Source organism: Arvicanthis niloticus, chromosome 16, assembly GCF_011762505.2.
Source record: "Arvicanthis niloticus isolate mArvNil1 chromosome 16, mArvNil1.pat.X, whole genome shotgun sequence".
NCBI lineage: Eukaryota > Metazoa > Chordata > Mammalia > Rodentia > Muridae > Arvicanthis > Arvicanthis niloticus.
The window spans coordinates 36963808-36987331 of record NC_047673.1 but is presented as its reverse complement, the minus strand read 5'-3'; the positions used below and the strand labels follow the sequence as shown (position 1 = coordinate 36987331).

General features: G+C 43.4%; 1 protein-coding gene across 6 annotated transcripts in view; it reads right to left on the bottom strand.

The window, feature by feature from the left end:
* Irf2 (interferon regulatory factor 2) overlaps positions 1-23524 on the bottom strand; it is a 106877-nt gene that overhangs the window by 45573 nt on the left and 37780 nt on the right. For all 6 annotated transcript variants that reach the window (XR_013104399.1, XM_034520683.2, XM_076914127.1 and 3 more), the window contains exon 2: positions 7381-7473. Coding sequence is in view for 5 of the 6 variants with exons in the window: in XM_076914127.1 (XP_076770242.1) it covers positions 7381-7473 (93 nt within the window). In the remaining variant the exon portion in view is untranslated. The remainder of the gene's footprint in view (positions 1-7380; positions 7474-23524) is intronic.

The following is a 23524-nucleotide window of genomic DNA, read 5'->3' as shown; positions in this document are numbered from 1 at the left end:
TGTGTGTTTGCAGATGTGTACCCATACATGATTAAAGAACTCAAACAGACCATGTTTCAACATGTCTGCATAGACCTTGAGACACCTTCAGAGTCCAGTGACCCAATCCTTCATGGTCTTGCACATGTGGTGGATGTACATACTTCAAATGAAAAGAATGCATCTGAGTCCTTCCATGTGTGCATATGAACAGAACTGCCCAACTGAGGGGGAACTGGCTGAGACTGTCTTGAGCAAGGTGAAAAGCACACACACACACACACACACACACACACACACACACACACCTTGGTCACCATGGAAACCAGTTCTGTTATCTCCCTCTGCTTCTCTCCACACACCAACACTGATAAGATGTTCTAACTAGTTTGTTCTTTCTGTTTGGACTTTTTACCCTCTGCAGAGATAGTCTGATATTTACAAAAACACAAGCCTGTTTGCAAGTGAGAAAAGAGAAAGGTCGTTGGTCCAAGGAGCAGCCGCTGTGCCTTGATCTAAACAAATCTCTACTATGAATACCAACAACCAGAATAGGAATCACACAGAACTATGAGAAAAATGATGAACCGAGCAGTAGATGCCTCCTGCATTCCTAAATAAATGGCCTGGCAAAAATCACAAACAACCGTACAGATAAATCCAGAACTAGACTGATTTTCCAACCAGTCAAGGACAGAAAGCAAGTTAAACAGGGCACTTACTGCTCACAGTTAGAAGAGGCTTAAAAGTCGTAAAAGCAAACTTGCAAACCAAACACAGACATGTCAAAAAGATTATACACCACAGCCAAGTTGGCTGTATTCCTGAAATTCAGAGATAGTTCAATATATCCAAGTCACTAAATAAAATAAGCCACTAAGTGGACTTAAAGACCAAAATCACATGATCATCTCAACAGATGCAAAATCCACCATGCCTTCATGATAAAATTCCTAGAGAAAGTGGGCTAGAAGGAACATAGTAAAGGCTGTATGTTAGAAAGTCAAGACAACATCATCCCGAATGAAGAAACGCTTGAATCCATATGACAGAAATCGGGAACGAGCAGAGATGTCCACTATCCCTGTTCTCTTTCAGTATTGTGCTCAAAGCACCAGCTAGAGCAACAGGGCAGGAGAAGGAAATTAAAGGGATACAAATAGGGAGAGAAGTCAAACTACCTCTATTTGCAGATTACATGATACCATACATTAAAGATCCCCAAAACGTTACTGAAACACTTCTAGAAATGATACATCCAGCAATGTGGCAGGATACAGAATGGAGAACACATCTTCCTTCAACAACTTGGTGCCGGGGAAATGTCCATATAGAGAAGAAAGAAAACAAGACCCGTATCTATCACCTTTTGTGAAAACTCAAGTAGATCAAAGGCCTAAAGGTGAGACCTGTAAAACTGAAACTCTAATAAGAAAACATGGGCAGTGCCTACCGGATGTAGGTGTAGGAAAAGACTCTCAGAATAGGACTTCATTGGCTTGCACATTAAGGTCAACAAGTGACAAGTGAGATTTCAAACAAAAAAAGTGCGCCTTCCACGCAGCTAAAGAAACAGTCAACAAGGTATTGGGTAAGCTAAGAGAATGCATGAGAATCACTGCCACCTATACATCGGACAGAGAATTAACATCCTGAGAATGTAAAGAACTAAAGAACCAGAGTCAAGCAAAGAAACAAAAGACCCATTTAGAAATTGAACCAAAATCTGAACACAGAGTTCTCAAGAGAAGAAAACAAAGTCTAAGAAATATCTCAAAAAAAAAAAAAATAATAATGTTCACCATCCCTTGCAATTAGGAAAATCCAAATCAAAACAACTGAGATTTAATTGCACTCTAGTAGGAATGTCAAAGATTAATAATAAACAATTGACAGCAAAGGCTGGAGAGGGGATGTGGAAAAAGCAGAACTCTCATTCACTGCTGGCAGGATTGCGAACTAGTCCAACCAGTCTGTAAATCATTGTGGGGAAGCTAAAAATAAATCTACCATGTGACCAAATGGTCAACCTGAGAACACACATATAAGTAACATTATACAGTAATATAACCTGAGCAGGTTATATTTATGGTTTAAGAATAAATATCAATGGAAGAAAAAGAGGCCATGAATTGAAAAGAATGTGGGGGCAGGGGGTGCATGGAAGAGTGCAGAGGTCAGAAAGAGGAGGAAGTGATGTACTTATATTTATAATCTCAAAAATATAAATTATTTTTAAAAGGTATCTTGGGAATACACAAGGCATCTGAATATAAGTGAGACAGTAAACAAATATTATCGACTTTGTCCAACTGACGATACAGTAGATAAGGAGATATCCTTAAATCTCACAGATAGACACTATCATCCAATGGATTTAAGATAACACCCCTCCCTATCCACACAGACAAGATAAAGCTTGACAGAAAGAAATCTGGATGTGGGCAGAATGAGTCTTCTATTCATTCTAGACATGTGACTCAGCCATACTGTGCCATTTGCAAATACAGTCATAAAAAGTAGATGGCCCTTCCAGGGTCGCTTTCACAGGTGTTAAGGATGCTGCGCTGGCAACTTCTTAGATGTTCACTTGGACTCTTCCACTGTGGCTGGGCCCTGTTACATACAGGGATCCTTCGATTTTATTAGAAGTAGGACACGAAAACAAATTAAGGCATAATTAAGTAATGGCTGGATTCTTCCTTGGCTATAGACATGATAGTGGGCAACCTTTTCTTTGCTCTCTTTTTTTCTTTCTTTCTTCCTCCTCCTATCTTCCTCCTCTTCCTCCTCCTCCTCTTTTTCTTCTTCTTCTTCTTCTGACAGGGTTTCCATAGATAGCCCATTTAGACTCAAATATTTAGCAATGCTGAGTATGAAGGTTACAGATATATACAACCAAGCTTGATTATCTTAGTGTAAAACAACAACAACTACGATAAGAATAGCCATGGATTTGGGTTCCTTGACTTCATTCACAGATTCACAAGCCACTCTGTATGAAGATCCTCTTATATGATCAGATACTAGGTCTGGCACTATACATAGAGTACCATTAGGACAGCCACGTACTGTACCGACAGCTTATAGGCATGGGTAAACATGTATCCCAAGCATCTACTGCTATGGTCTGGATGTATCCTGAGTGTGTATTGCAAAGGCTTCCTTTGTCTGCAGTGTGGATGGGTCAAGGATGGGAGTCCAGTGTAGAGTGATTAGATCACAGGCTCTGCCCTCATGAATGGGTCAGTGCTATTTAGAGGAGTGGACTGAGTCTGGTAGAACTACTCTTGTTTCTTAAAGGATCTGCTGCTATTTTTTAACAGCAAGTTGGACCCTGCCCAGGTCTTTTCTCTTAGCTTACAGACTTGTATCTTCTGCTGTCAGCCATGTTGTAAAGCAGCCCTTACCAGGACTTGGGCTCCATGCTGTACAGAAGCTTCAGCCACCTGCACTATGAGTCAGATAAATTCCATGATTTGCAGATCAACACATTCTGTTACAGCAATACAAAGTGAACCAAGACACCAACTGTGGTGTAAGAGAATCACAAAGTCTTAGGGATGGTTCATCTGTTTTACTAGAATCCCAACAGTCTTCAACGGGAAATGAGGTTTTGGAAAGACATCCAGCCACTCAAAATATTAACAGGGGTTCTTTAGTGTATTTGTGGATAGCAAGGAAAAGACAACAGGCCCTCAGAAAAGTATTTATATCAACAGATGAATACCAAAAAGCCTCAGTTAGAGGAAACCTATAAAAAAAAGATGCCCATAGGAATTTAGTTATGGATAGAAAATACCCTGACCCATCTGAGGCCTCTACTGTCCATGTTCACAGACACACATACCCACTGTAGCTTAGGCCTTGTGGGTTACCTGCCAAACAGGGACTCTCAGATATAGGGCAGCCTAGGCATTCCTGTGTCAACATTGTCCTGAGAAGTGGAAGAAGCTAGAGCTAGTGATCAATCAGATGGCCTCAGGTCCAGTCTAGTAGAAGTGTTCAAGAGATGACCAGGATGGCCCCTTCCCCAGTCTTCTTTTGGAAGAGAACTGTGGTGTCACAAGCCAGAGCAGGGAAACCCAGCAGGGAAGGGCCCCCTGAGCATGCTAAGGGTTTAGTTATACAAAGAGATATTGTTGCCTCTGGCCCTTGAACAGAAAAATTCAGACAAGGCTAGGGATATATCTCAGTGGCAGTGATTTGCCCAGTATGCACAAGACCTTTTTATCCCCAGCACTGGGGGGAGTGGGAAGCATACAAGAAGCACCCATGAAGAAGTACCTAGAGGGGACACTTGTTCCCTAAAGCTGTTATAAAAAATTATCATACTCTAAGATAGTGACTTAAAGTAGAAATACATTCTATCACAATTCTGAAAGTTATAAATCCAAAATCAAGGTGTTGGCAGGGTTTCAATGTTTTAAAAACTTCTAAAAGAGACTCTTTCAGCCTCTGATAGCTCTGGAAGTTCCTGGGCTCTGGCTTTACCACACCTCCTGGCTCCACAAGGCGTCTCTGTGTATGCATCTTCTTCAGTCTCTTCTAAAGACACCTGTCCTTGGACTTAGAGCCAGGCAGATAATATAGATGTTTCCATCTTGAAGTCCTTAATTGCATCTGAAGTCCCCAAATAGGGCCACATTCCCAGATTATAGAGATTGGGATAAGTCTTTAGAGCTAGAGACTACTGGCTAATCTCCTGTAAATACCACCCAACTATAGGTTGCCAGAGCCTACTTGACACAAAAAGAACAATGGCGCTTTGTGTTCTCTACATACAGACATGGTTCAAGAGGAGCAAAAGAGAGAATAGGAAACTCTGGTGTCCGAAAAAGAAAATGTGAAAACAGACCATTTGCTTTTCTTGAGAATTAAGAAACACAGGCTTCAATCTCACACCATGAATCCAAACTGGGGCCTTCCTTACCTCTCTGTACCTCAGTTTCCTGGTCTGCAACATGGAAAATAACAGCCCTTTCCCAGAGTAGGGATTAAGTGAGTCAACGTATGTAACCCTTTGCTTAGATGAGTAAGTGGCAAAAAGCACTTAACAAACGCCAGCTGCCATTGCTTTACCTGTTACCCTACACCGACCCACACTGTCTCGGAACTACCATCCCTCTCTCCTTATAACCTTAGTTGGACTGTTGTCCCCTGAGCTACCCAGGGTGACCTGAGCTCTTGCTTGTGTTTGTAGAAGAGACTAAGCATATACCTGTGCCTCAGCTTGTAAGCTTGGAAAGGATATGCTGCTTGCCACAAAACCTACCAGTACATGACAGGACATGTAAAGCAAGTACGTAGTTTATTTGTTTCTATTTTCTCTGTGTCCCATCCCTTCTGAAAGAGAGGACTCAAGCAGAGATATTCAATTACAGTCTTCTTAAACTCAAAATAAATAGGCAAGGAAAGAAAAGGGTTCAAGAGGAATCTGAGAAGATAAAATGAAACCAGAAGTTTGTTTTGTTTTGTTTTCTCCACAATATCTTTTTCACTCATTAAAAGCAGGCCACAGTCTGCTTTCTGGGTTTTAAGCTCTTACACCTGGTGCAAAAATAAAGCCTGTCCCATTAAATTATTTACCATGTCCTTTAGATTAAAAGATGAAGAGAGAGGAAAAGGAAAGAGATTTGCTCAGAACTCTTGGTGTTCTTGGTGAAAGAAAAAACAATCTCCCTTGGGCCTCCTTAGAGAAGGCATAACCTGTTCTACTCAGCTGTTCCTCTAAACCAGTGGTTCTTAACCTGTGGATCAGGACCTCTCTGAGCATCACGTATCAGACATCCTGCATATCAGATATTTACATTACGATTCATAACAGTAGCAAAATTACAGTTATGAAGTAGCAGTTAAATAATTTTATGGTTGGGGGTCCCCCAACATGAGGAACTGTATTAAAAGATCACAGCACTAGAAATGTGCACACATGTGCATTTGGGGAAATGTAAATAATTAACAACTACTTTGTCAGGGCAGGTAGACACACAAGCAGGGTTTCATACAAAGACAGTACATACACTTGTTTGTTTGTTTGTTTGTTTGTAGTTTGTTTTCTGAGACAGGATCTTACTTCAGATCCCCATGCCCTGGAACTCACTCTGTCAAACAGACTGGCCTCGACTGGCAAAGATCCCCACCTGAATTCACCTGCCTCCCAAGTTCTGAGATTAAAGGTAAGAGTGACCACACCCCCAGCATGACAGTGCTCTGTTCCTTTTAAGGGAGAAGAGCAAAAGAACTTTTTAAAGGACACGGATAGTGGTGGCACAGCACTCAGAAGGCAGAGGCAGGAGGATCTCTGTGAGTTCAAGGCTAGCTTCCTCTACAGAGTTTCAGAATAGTAAGACTACACAGAGAAACCCTGTCTCAACAACAACAACATAACAAAAACGTAAATGGAGCCTTTTAAAGGTTAAAGTCCTCCACTCAAACAACAAACAAACAAACACCCAATGCCATGTAGTCCACGTAGAAGAAGCAAAGAGGGGATCTGAGGACAGAGGAGAGTCCTAGGAGAACACACCACAGGACTGTGCTCACAAAGTCACCTGGAAACCAAAGGTACTCAGGTTGAGGTGAGAGTCTGAGAAAATAATGGAAAAAAAACCACCTTTTAAAAAAAAAATAAACCTTTATTGTAAAGAACTTGCAAGTGAGATTAGCCAGACTCAAAGTCTATACATTTCAGTGACCATGTATATAGTGCAAACAGTTGAGCCGAAGCTGTGGGACTTCACAGTGGACTTTATTATTAGTAACTTTGTTTAAAAATGTTAATCAAAGGCTTTATAAGTTTGGTAATGCTCAATAACAAGACGCTCATACAATCAGAAGTGTAACCCAATACCCAACCTAGATATACCAACTATCTTTGACTGGCGGAGACAGGAGAACATCCGCCTCCATGTCTCCCCCCCCCCCCCCCCCGCCCCACAGTGGACTTTATAACTTCACTATCCATTATGTTTTTATGTTCTTATGCACTACAAAGATAACTACGTTTAAAAAAAAAAACAAAAGTAAATCAATGACAGCTCAAACCAGAAAACCAATTAGCTTTATACGCCCTTCATGATTCACGGCCCATTATCCATAGTCCATCCTTCCTCGTCAGTTAAAATTCACCCTTTCCCTGTGCCCTGCTGTACTTCAGAAATGTGACCAAAACCTTTTTGATACGATGAATTCGTGTTTTGCAATCACTGTTAGGAATGAACATAAGAACACAACTTTATTTGGTGGTCCAGTGAGCACGCTTTCAGCAAGAAACAGCCACCTTCTCTTTTCTCTTCTTTCCTCCTCCTCTTCCTCTCTGTCTCTGTCTCTCTGTCTCTGGTTTTCCCAAACAACACACACACACACACACACACACACACACACACAGAGCGCACCTACCTTGTTCAGCCACTTTAGCCCTGGTATCGTATTTGAATTTATCTGCTCCTCCAGCCACGGGCGCATGCGCATCCGTTCCACCGGCATGGTACCCTGTGGCAGAAAAGAGCACAGCATTTGGTATTTCTGCGACTGACTGTCTCAGCTGCACCACAAAGTTCTACCCACCCCAACCCCCATCCCCGCTCAACCCTTTCCCAGCCGCCTCTTTCTAGGCAGGAGCTGAGTGTATTCAGCTTCCCTGCCACCTGCTCTTTCGACAATCCTGTTCTCCCAGGACCAGGCCAGACAGTCTTCGCACTGACTCTCCCCTGAAAAGAAGTTTTTATGGACGTGGTATGCCTGCCATCCACCCAACTAGCGGTAGGCCCAGACGCCTCTTAGTGACTCTGTCTCCAGTAAACCTTTACCCTTCCTCTCTGTGCTGTGCTTAGAGAAGAACTGTCAGCATATCAGACATTCAAAGACCAGTATTTTACCTTCCAAAGGGGAAGCAAACACCAGGCAAAGAGACAAAGAGCTATGGAAACCAACACATTCCCTGAGGACCTAAGGCGTATCAAATACTTTGACCTCTCAATACTGGCACTAAAGCACTGATTCATTTTGTTCACTAAAGGTCTAAGGTTTGTTACTGCCTAGTACATTCCTTCTAGACCTACTCCATGTTCAGGGCTCAGCACTCACTTCCCTATTCTCATCTTCACTTCCTCATCTCCGTTAGTACACTCTCTTAGTCACTGCATCCAGCATTTTCCTTCCATTCCAGCCTCCCTGCCCTGACCTCACTTGCATGCCTTTCTCCTTTGCTCATTTTCCCTTTCCCTTTGAAAAATCACTTGCATGGCTGGAATATCTTCCCTCCACTGGGCCACACACTGCCTCCCCTCCTCCCCAACACACAAACACACACACACACACACACACACACACACACACACACACTCCTACCAGACTCCACAGCCATCTTTCCTTTCCCACCCAAATGCAGCCCCAGTGGAATAACTAATAAAACTGCTACCGACTCTACGCCCGACATCTTCCTACTCATGTCGGTACATTTACATTCAGTCTGACGCCTGGAATGGAAGGAGACATCGACTCAGGTTTCCACTCTACAAGACTTCACGGGCAATGTGACCTCACAGTCCTCTCTCCAACCTGCAACCGTCTCGTGTCTTTAACTCCTTCCCTCCAAACTTAACTAAAAAAAAAAATCTGTACAGATGAACGTAGATTGACATGACTCATGCCACAGAATTCTCTCTTCTGTCATGCCAAACAATCCTCTATGTTCTACCCTCTATCATCTGTTCCCAGCAGGTGCCAAGAAAACAAGCACCATGACGGGAATCAGCAAGAGCTTCACCTTTGCACACGGGGCCATTCCAGCTTTTCTCAATACACTGCCCCCACACAAAGCTCAAGTCCACTGTGTGTCTTGATCACACCCAGCTCTCCCTTCCTCCACGTCAATCTTTATCCAGCTTCCAAGACCTAGTCTCTAGACTTCTCACAAAGGTCACTCCAGAGCACTCCAGCCTGAAGCAATCCTTCCTCTCCCAACTCATACACCACTCGCAGCTCTTATTCCGACTATTCCAGAACCAGACATTGCTTTAGGGCAGCTGTTTTAGTCCCGGCTGTCATCTCATCACTTGTTATGCCTATAAAGTTTTCAGCTGTGCACAGCCTCACTTTCCCAATGCAACCTGGAAGCTCTTTGAGAGGATGAACTTCACTCCTCTGAGTACAATTCATAATCTTGTAAAAACCCAAGTTCTGCTTTCTACACAGTAAATGTTCAACACAAGGACCAGGCAAGTTCTGAGCCATCGAGGCAAAGCTGCCATGGAAGGGTGGCCTCATGCAACATCTGCAGGCTCCAGGTGGCCATTCTTTTGAGACAGGGATAAAAACCTTGGAGATGTTACAAAAGGACTTGGGATGGTGATGAGCAGTCACCAGTACAGCTGCTTTTCATGAATGTCAAATTTGTTCCGTTCATGCATTCATTCACCCTTTTAGTCATTCATCATCCATCCATTCAAAGATCTTGGATTGAAAAGAAGGTTCTGAGAGTTGGACAGGATAAAACATCTTGATTCTTACAGGACTCTTTAAAGATGGGAATTAGAAACATGAAGAGTCCTGTGTACAGGTGTAAGGAGTTGTCAGAGAATTCTGGGAACACCGCCACCATGCAGGCTCTGTCTTACAAAGTAGCGACCACAATCTCCTCAAATCTTCCCTTAGAGGAAGACCTCAAGACATAGAATGGGACAGAGTAGCAGAAGTGGGGACAGTTTCAGGAGTCATGAGGAGAGAGCAATGGATACTACTACTTCTGAGGTGATGCTGGCATGCCTAAACTCAGTGGCAGGGCAGGATGAGGGGCAGGTGAGTGGCCATGCTTCCAGTGCAAAATCACCTCAGTATATATTTCCTCCCATGCTTTCTTCACAAATAACCTATTTGAGAAAAATGATAATCACTTGAAATATTTCACGAAGCTTTCTCTCCTTTAAGCAACAATTCATAAGGAGAGATATAGCTGGTGTACGTTATTTCCAAGTTCTGTGCATAGGATATAGCTTACTAAAAATGTATTTGTAACTGCGAAACTCATCCTTACGTTGTTTCCATAGTCATTACATATTCATGCAAAGGGGGAAATACTGGATGACGGGCACGAACGCACTCAGCTGAGGTCAGACAGGGCAATTCTCTATATTCTCACCGCCCCTCTCCTAATACAAACTAAAGTCCTTTCTGTGGTCTACCTAGGGTGACATTTTTTCATATCTCTGTGGTTTTTGTTGATCTTCTTCTCATTTAAACATCCCCCAAAGTAATGCTAAGGTACTGAGCTGTGTTTCTAAGTATGCACGCGCACACACACACACACACACACACACACACACCGAGGCTGTGATGTGCCTTATAGAGAAAATACATGTAATCAGACAAGCTTACTCAAGAGACTCAGGCATGAGTCATAGCAGTGTCATATGTGTTTAGCTGTGAGTTCATTTTCTTAAGGTGGTTCATTTTTGAGACAGGGTCTTTTTATGTAGCTGCCTGGAACTTGGTCCTGGCTGCCCCGGAACTTGCTATGTAGACAAATGGGCCTGGAACTCCCAGAGATCTCACACATCTGCCTCCTGGATGCTGAGATTAAGGGTAAATGCACCTTGCTCAGCATAAATTCAAGTGTTACTCAACAGAGTGTTAAACAAGTTCTCTTAAAACATAAAGGCTAAAATAAAGATAAACATTTATCTACTGATGAAAATGTCCTGAGCAGCATTTCACCAGAAGCTGATGTCATTGTAAGACGGAACTGAAATACAAAGAAGGAACTAGGGATATAGGTGAAGAGAGAAGACAGCTACACAAAAGCAGCAACAGAGACTGGGTTACTCTTTCCCCCAAACCAAGGAATGCCTTTTCAGTATCTGGAATCAAACAAGATGGAGCCTCTCCTATAGTTTTTGGGGAAAGCAAGCACCTCGATTTTCTACTTATGGTAGAGCTGTGGAAAATACACTGCCATGGTGATAAGCCACACGGTGACAGCCACAAGAACTAACACAGGAAGGAGAAAATACAAAGACCTTGAAGAAGAAAGACCAGCAACCAGACACCAGGCAACAACAGGAAGTACTCGAAAGACCAGCCTGACCCTACAGGTCCTGGAAGGCCATTGTGCAACAGCTCAATTGCCAGAGAGAAAACTAATAAGCTTGTAGGTCCCTGGACCATGCTCTGGGAAGCCAGGATCCAGATACCCTTTAATTTTTACATATGAATTGCTTGGGTGTTCTGCGGCATCCTACAACGTCTGGTCTTTCTGGCTGACAGATCTTTTCCATTCATCTAATTGCCAGGCCCTACTGCTTCATCTGTCTGTTAGCCCATCACGAACAGGAATTTAGCTCAGCCCAGATTCAATGTTTATCTTTTCCCTAGCCACAATACTGTAGCTGATTGATTTGTCCCTCAAAGGTTTATAAGCTAGAAACTTGTGAGGTACCTTTTAACTAGTGAGGTAAAAGGTGACTGGTGGAACTTCATGGTCTACTGAAAGGCTATGGAGCCCCGGTGTCATGAGTAGATTAATGCTATCTCTGGAACAGGTTAGGTCCTAGAGAACTGGATTTGTTTCTGAATAAATGGTTGTTAGAGAGCTGGAGAAATGTCTCAATGGTTAAGAGCACAGATACTCTTGCTGAGGACCAGAGTTTGGCTCCTAGCATCCACATGGCAGCTCACAATAGTCTGTAATTCTAACTCCAAGGAATCTGATGCCTTCTTCTGGCCTATCCATGCCCGGTATGCATGCAAGCAAATACCCACACACATAAAAGAAAAAATCAATCTTACACACAAGGGGGCTTCCATAAGCAAGCCATGTACCTCCTCTAAAGCCTAATTCCACAAGTCTCTGTCACTATGATGTCTACTATAAGAGATCTCATGTTTCTAAACCTCTAGGACTAAAAACTGTTGTTGCATAAAAAAACTAACCTCTGGTGTTTCATTTTGGGAACACAAAATAAACCAAGACATTCGAATAAACATGTAAAAAAAATGTTTAGGGATTTTCTGAAATCTATTTTCACAGTTTGTCTCCCATTGCATACAGCACACATACTAAGGCTCTCGTGTGCCACAGTTGAGAGAGCATCTTGTTCTCTTTGCTCTCCCTGGTGAGCATTCACTTAGCTCCACACTCTAACCGAAGTCTCTACTTCCACATCCCTACCACCTTCAATAGCTACCTTTTAAAAAGAGTTGGTGTTATCCTTGCTTTTTATAATTATCTACAAACAAAGCTAAATTTCTCCATCCAGGGCTGGCTCAGTGGAGGAAAGTACAGAACAATAGAAAGAACAGACTCCACAAAGTTGTCCTCTGACCACCACATGCAGACCATGGCACCAGCTCTTATCTTTGACTAGGAAGAAATTGCTTTATGGTTTCTTTTCTGCAACCTCACTGGTAGCGAGCTTCACTACCCCTGCCCTGTGGGCACAGTTTAAGGAAAATACAGGTAACTTGATCTTGGACCACGAAAGTCTGTGATAGCTGATCTGATAACTAAGATGCCCCGATGTCAAGCAGTGGAGGACACAGATACACAGGACAAGCGGGTGGCTTACTGCCCCGGTGGGTTAGAGACAAATGCAAGAGAACTTAGCACGACCCTCAGCATGGCGTGTGATTTAAAACTTCATGTTTGTTTATGGAATTTTACACTTAATGTTTTCAGAACAGAGTTGACCCAGGACAACAGAAACCATGGAAAGCAAAACCAGTGAGAGGGTGAAATTACTGTTTGTTTGTCAGTGTTGTGAAGGCCACTGCAGAAAGCCAGGCAAGGTACTTGTTGTAATCAATGTACCACAAGTGGTCCCCCATGAAGTTAACAACACCACTGTTCTGACTGGTACCGTTGGCAGCCATGTTTAATTTCTGGCTAAATAACTGAGATTTGGTTATTGCAATAGTAATACAATGTTATGATACTTCTTACAATAGTAATATTTGTTTTCTGATGAACCAGCTATTAATACTGAAGTTTTGTTGAGTTCTGTTATTTAATTATTGTGGCCCTAGGTTACAGGGACTTGATTAGGACATACCCACCCCTATAAAGGGATAGCCTGGAGAACTGCTGAAAGGCAGCCAGCTAGGGGAGCTGAGGTTCTATGGAGTCTGTGTGCTGAGGGAAGTCAGGGTCTCCACATGTTACATGTTACTCAAGAATGTCCTTAGCTAGCATGGCCTCTCTGTTGTTCTATAGACCCTTCCTTCACCAGGTTCTCTGTCTTACACACCACCAGCACATGCATCACCCTAAAATACAATTTCAAACATTTTGATTTTACATCCTTCCAGAGATACCTAAAACATCCCAAGTGCATGTGCCAACCCCTGGAAGGAGGTTGTGGGTCTCAGAAGCTGACCAGAATTTGGGGCACATTCAGATGACTAAGGAGAGAACTGGAGATCAATACTCAGCCAGGAAAAGGAGGCCCTGGAACTTTCTCGAGTTTTGTACATAATAAACTAAGCAGGGCTGGAGATTTAGCTTAGTAGTTGAGAGCACTTGCTGCTTTTTCAGAAGACCCTGGCTTATTTCCCAGCACCCGGGCTGGGTGTACACCTGTACTCCAACCAACCACCTGTAACTCCAGCTCAGAGGGCAATCCAATACCTGTAGCTGCCAAGGGCACCTGCCCTCACATGTACACACACAAACACACACACACACACACACACACACAATTAAAAATAAAACAAAACAAATGAGAGTAAATAAATAAAAAATAAATGGATAGATGGTTCAGTCAGTAAAGTGTTTGCTTTGCAAACATGAGGAGCACAACTGGATCCCTGGAGCTGAAATTAAAAAAAAAAAAAAACAACCGGAAGGGAAAGAGGAAGGGAGGGAGAGAGGAAGGGAGGGAGGGAGGGAGGAAGGAAGGAAGGAAGGAAGGAAGGAAGGAAGGAAGGAAGGAGAGAGTGAGCGAGCTGGGTTTGGCAGTACATATCCATAAACAGTTTTGGGGAAATGGAAGCCGAAGGATCCTTGGGGCTTGTTTGTTGGCCAGCCAGTCTAGCAAAACTGATAAGTTCCAGGTTCAACAAAGGACTGTCTCAAACAATAAAAGGAAGAGCAATTGGTAAAGATACGTGATATTGACTTCGGGTCTCCACATGCATACCGACACATGTGCACACACTCCTTTACGCATGCACGAGCACACGTGTACACCAAATAACCAAAGCAGAAATAGACTAATGCCAAGCAAAGACGGAAGCTCAGTGTTGAATCACCTTGACCTCTGATTTGATTAAACTAGCCTGAAGGTTCCAAAAAGTAAATGTAAATGTTACGTTGAAGAAGGAACACTATCAAAGGCTAACCATTATGTCTGGAGCGCTTCTGATGCTGATGCGGTTGTCACCTTCAGTCACTATAATTAGAAACATAAAGGTCAATGGCAACAAATATCAGTGGAAACAGACCCACAGGATACAGACACGGGTCCTTAGGCAGATATAATCGTATACGCACAGACCAAACATCTTCAGACAATTATTTTAGACAGGGTCTCACTATGTAGACCAAACTGGCCTCAAACTCACAGAGATCCACCTGTCTCTTCCCCTCAAGTCCTGACTGAATTCCAGGAACCACCAGACCCAGCCCTCGGGTAGTTCTAAAACCAGCTATAGCTAGTATGTTTAGGAAAATAAAAGGCAAAGGTGGAAAATTTTGTTAGATAAGCTATTAAAAGTTAAAACTACATAATTAATGGATGTCATTAAAATTAAGAACTCATGGATGGGCCTAAAAATAGCTTTGATACCTGGGGAGGAGGGGGAGGTAGGGGGACAGTATGTGAACCAGAAAACAGGTCAAAGGAAATTTCAGAGTGAAGTTGAAAGTCACCAAGATGAGAAGATGTAAGAAGAGCATAGATTCCACAGGGGAAGACTGCAGGGTTTAAATTGTGGCTAACTTGAAAGTCTACAAAGACAAGACAAAGAATGAGGCAAATTCTTGAGAAGACCACAACGGGACATTTTCTAATCACACATCAAAAGTCACTGAAAACCGCAAATGGTCAAACACAGATAAAAAAAACCATATCTAAGCCCAAAACAGAAAAAAATTAAAAAAAAAAACCTAGAGGGCAAAAGACTTGTTACCTTTGAAAAAACAAAACCAATAGCAAAAAATCCCAGACCTTTAAGCTCAAAGTCAGTGCTCCACAGAAACAATAGAAACTGGAAGACCTTTGAAAGAAGTCCTGGGCCAGCATGGTTTAGCAGACAAAGGCCCAAGGCAACAAGCCAGATGACTTGAGTTCAGTTCCCACAACACCACGATAGAAGGAGAGAACCAACTCCTACAAGTTGTCCTCTGACCTCCACACTATACTGTGGCTGCATGTGCGTGTGCACACACAGACACACACACACACACACACACACACACACACACACACAAAATGCCAAAAATAATAATTTTTAAAAAAAAAGTATTAAAGGAAAATGACCACTTTGTAGATTTTTATGCTCAAGCAATATTTCCTTCAAGAGTAAAGATGAAATCAAGAATTTTTTTCTAACTGGGAGAAAAAAAAAACTTACAGATTCCCACCATAGCCTAAACATGGTAGGACACCCTATAATCCCAGCACTCAGGAAGCCAAGGCCGGGGGGAGGGGGGTGGAGAGGGAGAGAGAGAGAGAAACATACACAGAGAGACAGACACACACAGAGACAGAGAAAGAGAAAGAGATTAAAATTAAAATCCCACAACTCTAACCTTCCAGAATTTTCTATACACAGTTTATTGGCTCATTACAGTATGAGTCATAGCAGACAGGTGCACAAGCCAGACACAATGAAAGAAAGATGCAAACTAAATTATGCAGGACAGAGCTAGGTTTGAGTCTCTGTCCTAGAAGCTGACAACAGTCATGCCACTCCCTGATTCTTCGGCACCTACATCATTTTTGTCAAGTGCTTCTGAGTGTTCTTGTCACTTACCATGTCACAGAGCCATGTCCCCAGCCTACTGGACACTCTTGTCTTCAGGCACATGATGTCTGGGTCCCCATTACTCTCAACAGATAGTTCTTAACACACAGGATTACAGGGACCTGCCCGAGCTAATTGCTGTAGTGGGGGTAAAAGGACTTGGAGATATGTAAGCTGTGATTGTTACCCTCAGGGAACTCAGAGGTTATCTGGGGATGTGAGACATAAATAATATAATGCTAACTAATAATTCTGTAATTATCATAATAAAATGATGCAGAGGAGACCAGAGAGCAGTCTGTGCCTAATTGCCAACTAAGTTAACTAGTTCATAAGGAATACATAAATCACTATTAATTGCATTTCCAAGGAAAGCATTTATGACAGAGGAAGAGCAGATTGGATCAGAGGAAATGCCTGGCCAAAGAGAGTTCAACAGACAAGCTGGGTGAGACAAAAGAGGGTCAAAGCAGGGCTGTGGTGCTGATGAGGACAGAGAAACCGCCTCAGGCAGCATCACAGATGAAGCTCCCGAGTCACCCACCACTGGAGAAACAAATCTTAGATATTTAACACCAACCTTCAGTAACACACACAACTGCCTTAACCATCGGATACTGTTATTTCAATTTTAGAGATGAGTTAAAGTAGCTAAAAAAAAAATTCCCAAAAGATGGGTTAAGTAAGTTAAAAAGAATCAATTAAACAGGAGGGGGAATGGGAGTGAGGGGAGAGGAAGGTCAGGAAAGAGGGGCGACACTTCCTCTGAAAACAGAAAGGGGGAAATTATCACAAAGTTAACGGACTATAAAGGAAATGTCCAGTAGTAATTCTTCCTTAGCATGCAATAACCCTTCCCCAAATCCACATTCTCTTCTTATATGATATTCTAGACTCTTCACACTGACTGCTGTGTGTAAGAACTTCCACGGAGAAGTACACAGACAGGGAGAAAGCTGGAGCTAATGACAGCCACCATGATTTCCAACACCATATTCACTTCAAAGTTTAGGAGGAGCTGAGTGCTTTCATGCATAACTTAGGTTAGCCTTCCAACACGGCCCCAGGCTAGAGCGTCTCATCTCCAACTTGTAGTGACTGAAATGAAACCACTTACTTAGCCTGACCTCAGAGAAGTGCCAAGGGTCAAGATCCAGTCCAAACCTTTCTGCTTCCAAAGGCCACTCCAAAACCCAGTGTTTCTCAGACCTCTGGTAAGCAGCTCACTAAGGAACTGTGCAATGTGTTTGGGGTTTTTGTTATTTGTTTGTTTGCTAAGATTGGTATTCTTGGTTTATGATCAGCAAGTTTAATTTAATTTTAATGGACTGGAGTATAGAATAGAAAATATAAGAAGGTGCTACAAATAGAGTCAACATAATTGTAAGGGACTTCCTCCTATTTTGGACCTTGTCATATATGATGAAGCTGAACTATATGGTGCTGAAGCATTGCTGATACTAATACTGTGGCTGAAAAAGGTTAAAAAGAATTGCATGTAGACTGAACTGCCTCTTAACAGTGTGTGTGTGTGTGTGTGTGTGTGTGTGTGTGTGTGTGTGTGTATGTGTGTAGGCAGGTAGGGAGAGAGGATATTGGCAAATATAATGGATAAAAGAAGACAAAAATAAATAAATAAATCCATCTTTAGTAACCTATGGGCTACTAGGAGATAGAAATCAATGTAGAAGAGCTTACTGGCATTTGCTTGCACAGAAATACCACCTTCAGAACTAAGACAATATGCCATGATATGTTAAGCAGGAGGTGTAAGACCCTCACACTTGGCTGTGTTGCCTGTGTCTCTGGGCATTTGTACGTATCACTCCGCATATCCTGGTGGAACCCTAGAGAAGTACGTCAACAACTGCCAGTCGTGAAAACAGAAAAGATGTTTTGACACTTCAATGGAGCGCCAACCATAGGGCAGGGGAAAAGGCTAATGCTATCTATACCAATGGAACCCTGATCCTTTCAAAGGTTTGTTAAACTTCATCTTTCTTTTCTAATTTGCTGTTTTATGGATGTATGTCAGATCAATCAAAGAATACATTCCAGGGGGAGCTGGAGAAATGGCTTGGAAGTGAAGAGTCACAATGAGCAGCTCACGGCCACCTGTGACTCTAGTTCCAGGAGATCTGATGTCCTCCCTTGGCCTCTGCAGGCACTGCATGCACATGGCTCACGTACACTCAGGCACACACAGGCGCACATAAAAGAAATACAAAGAACAAGTTTCAAGCTTGTCCAAGTACAATGCTTACCAAAACAGCTTGAGGACCCAGTCCCCAGAGTCCATGTGAGAAGCCAGGCATCATATCAACCTACCTCTGTAGTCCCCATGCTGGGAGACAGAGACAGGAGGATCCTTGGAATTTGCTGGCCAGGCAGTCTAGGGGAACCAGTTCTAAGTTCAGTGAAAGATCCTCTCTCAAAAATTAAGCAGATAAGGAAGAAAGCCAATGACAAGCTCTGGCCTCCATATGAATATACACACTGGACCACACTTACCCACACCTTGAGTGGGCATGCACACACACAAAGAGAGAGAGAGACTGAAAGGGACAGACAGACACACACACACATACACACACACACACAGAGAGAGAGAGAGAGAGAGAGAGAGAGAGAGAGAGACAGACAGACAGACAGACAGACAGACAGAGTTTCCAGTCCATTGTTTTCTCCACTAAGTTAAAAGCAACGCAATCATTAGTTCTATTATCAGGTAAAGGCCACCCTGAAACATCATAAGCCACAGCCACCTTTTCTGTTTGGCATTTATCTCAGTCTCTAAAACAATATTGTGCAATATTATTACCTGACAAGCTTTGAAGGAAAATTCCCTAACCCCAGTCTAGTAAGACTCTCTAGGGCAGAGAGCAGGACTGACCTTCATTATCCTGCAGTAATTTTGATATGTCACTAAGTGGGGGGATGGGGACCACTGCCACTTAGTGCCCATTAATCTAATGGCCTTCCGCATCCCTGATGGTTAACAAACATCTCCGAATGAGTCATGGGACAGGAGGAGGCTAATGGTGAGTGAAGTTCATTACTAATGGAAAACAAATGCACATGAAATTAAAATTCCAAAATGCCTTTATCACAAAGCCGGCTCCCCACGCCTCGAATCACAGATTATAGTGTAGTGTACCTGTTTCCACACGGAATTTTCTGATTAGATGAGTTCTGGGTCCTTTGGGGAGATAATACCATAGCAATTTTACAAAAACGACATTGTCCCTGGGCACAGACTACCTTGGTACCCGATGCAGTTTGACACAGCTTCTGATCATAAAATGTAGTGTTGTGTGACCACCATAAACACACAGCAAAACTGCCTCAGGGTCTCCATATGTATGCTCAAAAGACATTAACATATCACCAGTTTGGGGTATGACAGGTGACATAGTGGTGAGAAAGCGTTCCTCATCACAGCCCCACAAGAATTGTTCTTCTGCTACAGGGTAAGCCTTGACGGTGCATGTTAACTTGCAATGCTTTGTGGTTTTTTGGTTGTTTTGTTTTGTTTTGCTCAGAGGCCCCACTGGGCTTAAAGAGCAGCTCAGGGACAAGTGCTAAGGAGCCCAGGTTAAGAACACCAACTGGAAAACAGCTAGACCTCTTCTCGTTTGATTGGCCCCTTTGCACTTGACGTCACTCATTACCATTTCCCTTGCCCTCCCACCTACTACCACACTTAGCCATCTGCTTCTATGGGGCTGCCCTGTGACCACACCCTCTCCATCTTCACGAGGGCAGCCTGGTTAGAGGTACTGCCTTCTTCACCTGGGCTGCCCAGCCAATCTTGCAGTGGCCGATTCTGCTGTCAGTCTGTTTCCAAATTCTACTTGGCAATCTCAGAAACAAGTCTTCAGTGGTCATGCATATGCTTAGAACTTTCCATTTGGTATCTTTCCGACAAAGTCCAGACCTCTTACCATGACCTCCTTCCTAGGTCTCCAAAATTCTCCAGGATCATTTTAGTGTCTTGGCCAGCTCGGCCCACTGAGTAAGAGCATCCCCAACTTGCTCTTCTATGTCTTGGCCTGGCTCTCTTGCTTCCCACCCCTGGATTGTTCTTTGGCCCCGTGTACATTCCAACACAGTAGCTCTACCATTTCCTCACTGCAAGTGGATCTCACCAACGCGTCTCATCTGCTCATGTTGCAAAACGTCATGATAGGCCGAGTCCACGAGTCACTGCCTCCACCGATCTTTCAAAGCCTCCTCAGGTCTCTGCTGCTTTCCCTTCTCAGCCCCTCCTCTCAGTTCTCACAAAAGCCATTTCAGCCTTCACCTTCCTCAAGCTCCTAGATTCACCTCATCCTCAGAGGAACAGATGATCCTGACGGTGCCTTCGTGGAGACCACAGACACCAACAGGCTCTTCCTTTGAACTTTCTAACTCTCCTCCACCTTAAAACCACGGTGCACTTTCTGCGACCTCCTTTCCTCTGTTTTCCAACTGCAGGGGAGCCATTGGCACTCAGCTGCTGCAACCCAGTGTGGCTTGAAGACATGCCAAGGTTGACCTCTGGCCTATTGTTTGAGACCTCCTTGGGACAGTCAAAATAATGTCGGATGGTCAATTAGATGCATGAGGCTGGAGCTGTCTCTGCAAAAGGTCCAGTCAGGAAATAGTCAACCAACTCTCTGCATGTTTTCAAATGCTATCTCTTCTACAACGTCTATCCTACAACATAGGACTCAAAAAAAAAATCCCCCTGTGAACTCATAACATACAATCACACTGCCTTCCAGTATCTGTTTCATTTTTCTGTGTTTTAACCCTTCAAGACAAAGGGCCCCTGGAGCTGTGTTGAGGCAATATGTATAAATATGTATGACCACAGTTTTACACATTGTGCCTAGAAAGTATAAATCAGTTCTACCCAGCAGACTTTTGCAAAAAAAAAAAAAAAAAAAAAAAAAAAAAAAAAAAAAAAAAAGACTTTATCTACAGAGTCCAGTAAGCTACTTGCTAGTCACTTACACACATCTAACACCTCACCTAAGAATGAAAGACAGTTTCCAAGCCAGATATAATCTTCTCTAGTCAGGGTCACTCACAGATGCTTGGTGCAAACAACGGGTGACCCTGGACACCCCTGTGAAGGTACCAGGAGAGGCTAGTCACTATCCACTGAAAGTATACTATATTGAGAAGTTTGGTTTGAAAGCACCCTGCCTCATATTCTACAAGCTTAGAACACAACCTATTGCTAAGTGGAGGACCTTAAGTGTGAATAACGAAAGGATGCAGGTCTAGACCTGCAAGCTCCTGCAAGCAGCGCTGGCTGTCAAGTCCAGCATTCCCACACACTCAGCAGAAGGCTATTAACAGCAGCTACCAAGTCCAAGTGCTTAATCGTATTGTGCAAGTTACAGGCATGAAGAGCATTAGCTCCGTGCGTTCACCAGCATGAAGATGCTGCTGTGAGTTCTACTCTACAGATGAAGAAGCAGGCCCTCGACGTTAAAATAAGGTGTCCAAGGTCACAGTGCTCCTGATCATTAAAGCTGGGACTTGAACACCCATCCTACATCCATATCATCTCCCCTCTGGGTAAGGAAAACACAACACTTGCAGGCCAAACTTGGGCCCACAAGGCCTGGATGTCACCATCTGACCCCCATCCACATTGGGAGCCTGTGCTGCTGGGGCCACAAATGGGGCAGGAGGATACAGTACAACAAACCCAGTGTCAGCTCCAGAGGCTGAGCTTCCTGAATAGGAAGCCATATTCCAATCTCCTTTATCCAGCCCCCTCTGGTGCCTTCCTGGAAAACAGATTAACAGAAGTCACCACACACCCTGACCAACCACAGCTCTACTTCTGGAGTTTGCCCAAGGAAAACACTGTTTCCCCACCCTCTGTGTGCTAAGAAGCAAGTACCTTCCCTCTCTCCATTCCTTTCCTTAAGAAACAGGAAGAGAAAAGAACCAGAGGACGGACGCTTCCCCCATTACATCACTCGGATACACTCTCCAGTTGCTTCAGCGTAACTTCCTTCCTAAACCAGGGTCACCTGACTGGTGCACACATTTCCAGGTTCTCAAAGGGACCTGAAAGTAGAGGAGGAGAAGCATGTGCCCTACCTGGCCCTGTTTCTGATTAACCTGGAGAGCTATTTCGGGAGCATAAGTCCCGCAGTAATGTTTCACCACCCTGATGTTAATTTCACATTAACACTTCCTGAAGGTGTTGGAAGCCACTAAAGGACCTCTCCTATCTGCCCGTCCCCGCCTCCTGCAAGTTGGTAGGGAGAAGAACAAGAAGCTAGGAGGCCATGTTGCTTCCCAGTACAAAATGATGAGCTCTTCACAAGAATGCCAGATTCCCAAGCCTGAGAACTACGCCAACCACTTAAATATCTCAGCAAGTTGTTTGTCCTGTACTTCTCAATACTCAGAGACTTCTTTTGGCTTTCAGGAGAAGATTTGAACTTCCACTCCTGTCTTAGTTAGGCTTTTACTGCTGTGAACAGACACCATGACCAAGGCAACTCTTATAAGGACAACATTTAATTGGGGCTGGATTACAGGTTCAGAGGTTCAGTCCATTATCATCAAGGCAGGAAAATGGCAGCATCCAGGCAGGCAGGGTGCTGGAGGAGTTGAGAGTTCTACATTTTTATCTGAAGGCTACTAGCAGAATACAGGCTTCTAGGCAGCTAAAATGAGGGTCTTAAAGCCACACCCACAGTGACACACCTACTCCAACAGGGCCACACCTTCTAATAGTGCCACTCCCTGAGCCAAGCATATGCAAACCATCACACCTTCCAAGAAGGATTTTTAAGGCCAGTAGAGTTCCAACTGTTACCATGGGTCTTACTAATTTGATAACACCATGAAATATCTGGATGCTAATGGCAAGCCATCTTGCCTGGCTCATAGTTAATTAATTAATTAATTTGGTTCTTTGCTTAGAAATAGGGTCTCAATGTATCACCATATAACTCAGATTAGTCTCTAACCCCTGATCCTCCTGGCTCAGTCTCCTGGGGATTACTCAACACTCAGCAACATGGAACCTTATTAGGTGTTGTTATTGTTGTTGCTGAAGAAGAGTTCATGCTACATAGTCAAAGCTGTCTTTAAATTAGTCCTCCTGCCTTTACTCCTTGAACAGTAAGATTACAAAAGTGTGCTACCATGCCCAGTGGCCTCGTGCATAGAGCACATGATCAACTACAGACCCATACCCTCAGCCCCAATCTTTTATGAGACTATTATTATCTAAGTTATCCATGTGCGTGCAAGTATGCAGGTGCATCGCTTGTCTGTAACACACAGAGGCCAGCAGAAGGAGTCAGGTGTCTTCCATCTCTGCCTATTCCTTTAAAATAAAGTCTCCCCTTGACCTGGGGCTCACACCTTCTTGCTAGGCTAGAAGCCAGTGGGATCCCAAGCTCCTCTTATCTCTTTCCTACTTGGAGCTGGGGTTCCAAGTATGCATAGGTTTGTTATGTGAGGCTGGGATAGGACTTCTAGTCCTCAAAATTGTTCGACAAGCACTCTTAACCAACCATCCATCTCTCTTGCCCCAATATGGAAGGTCATGATTTCCATA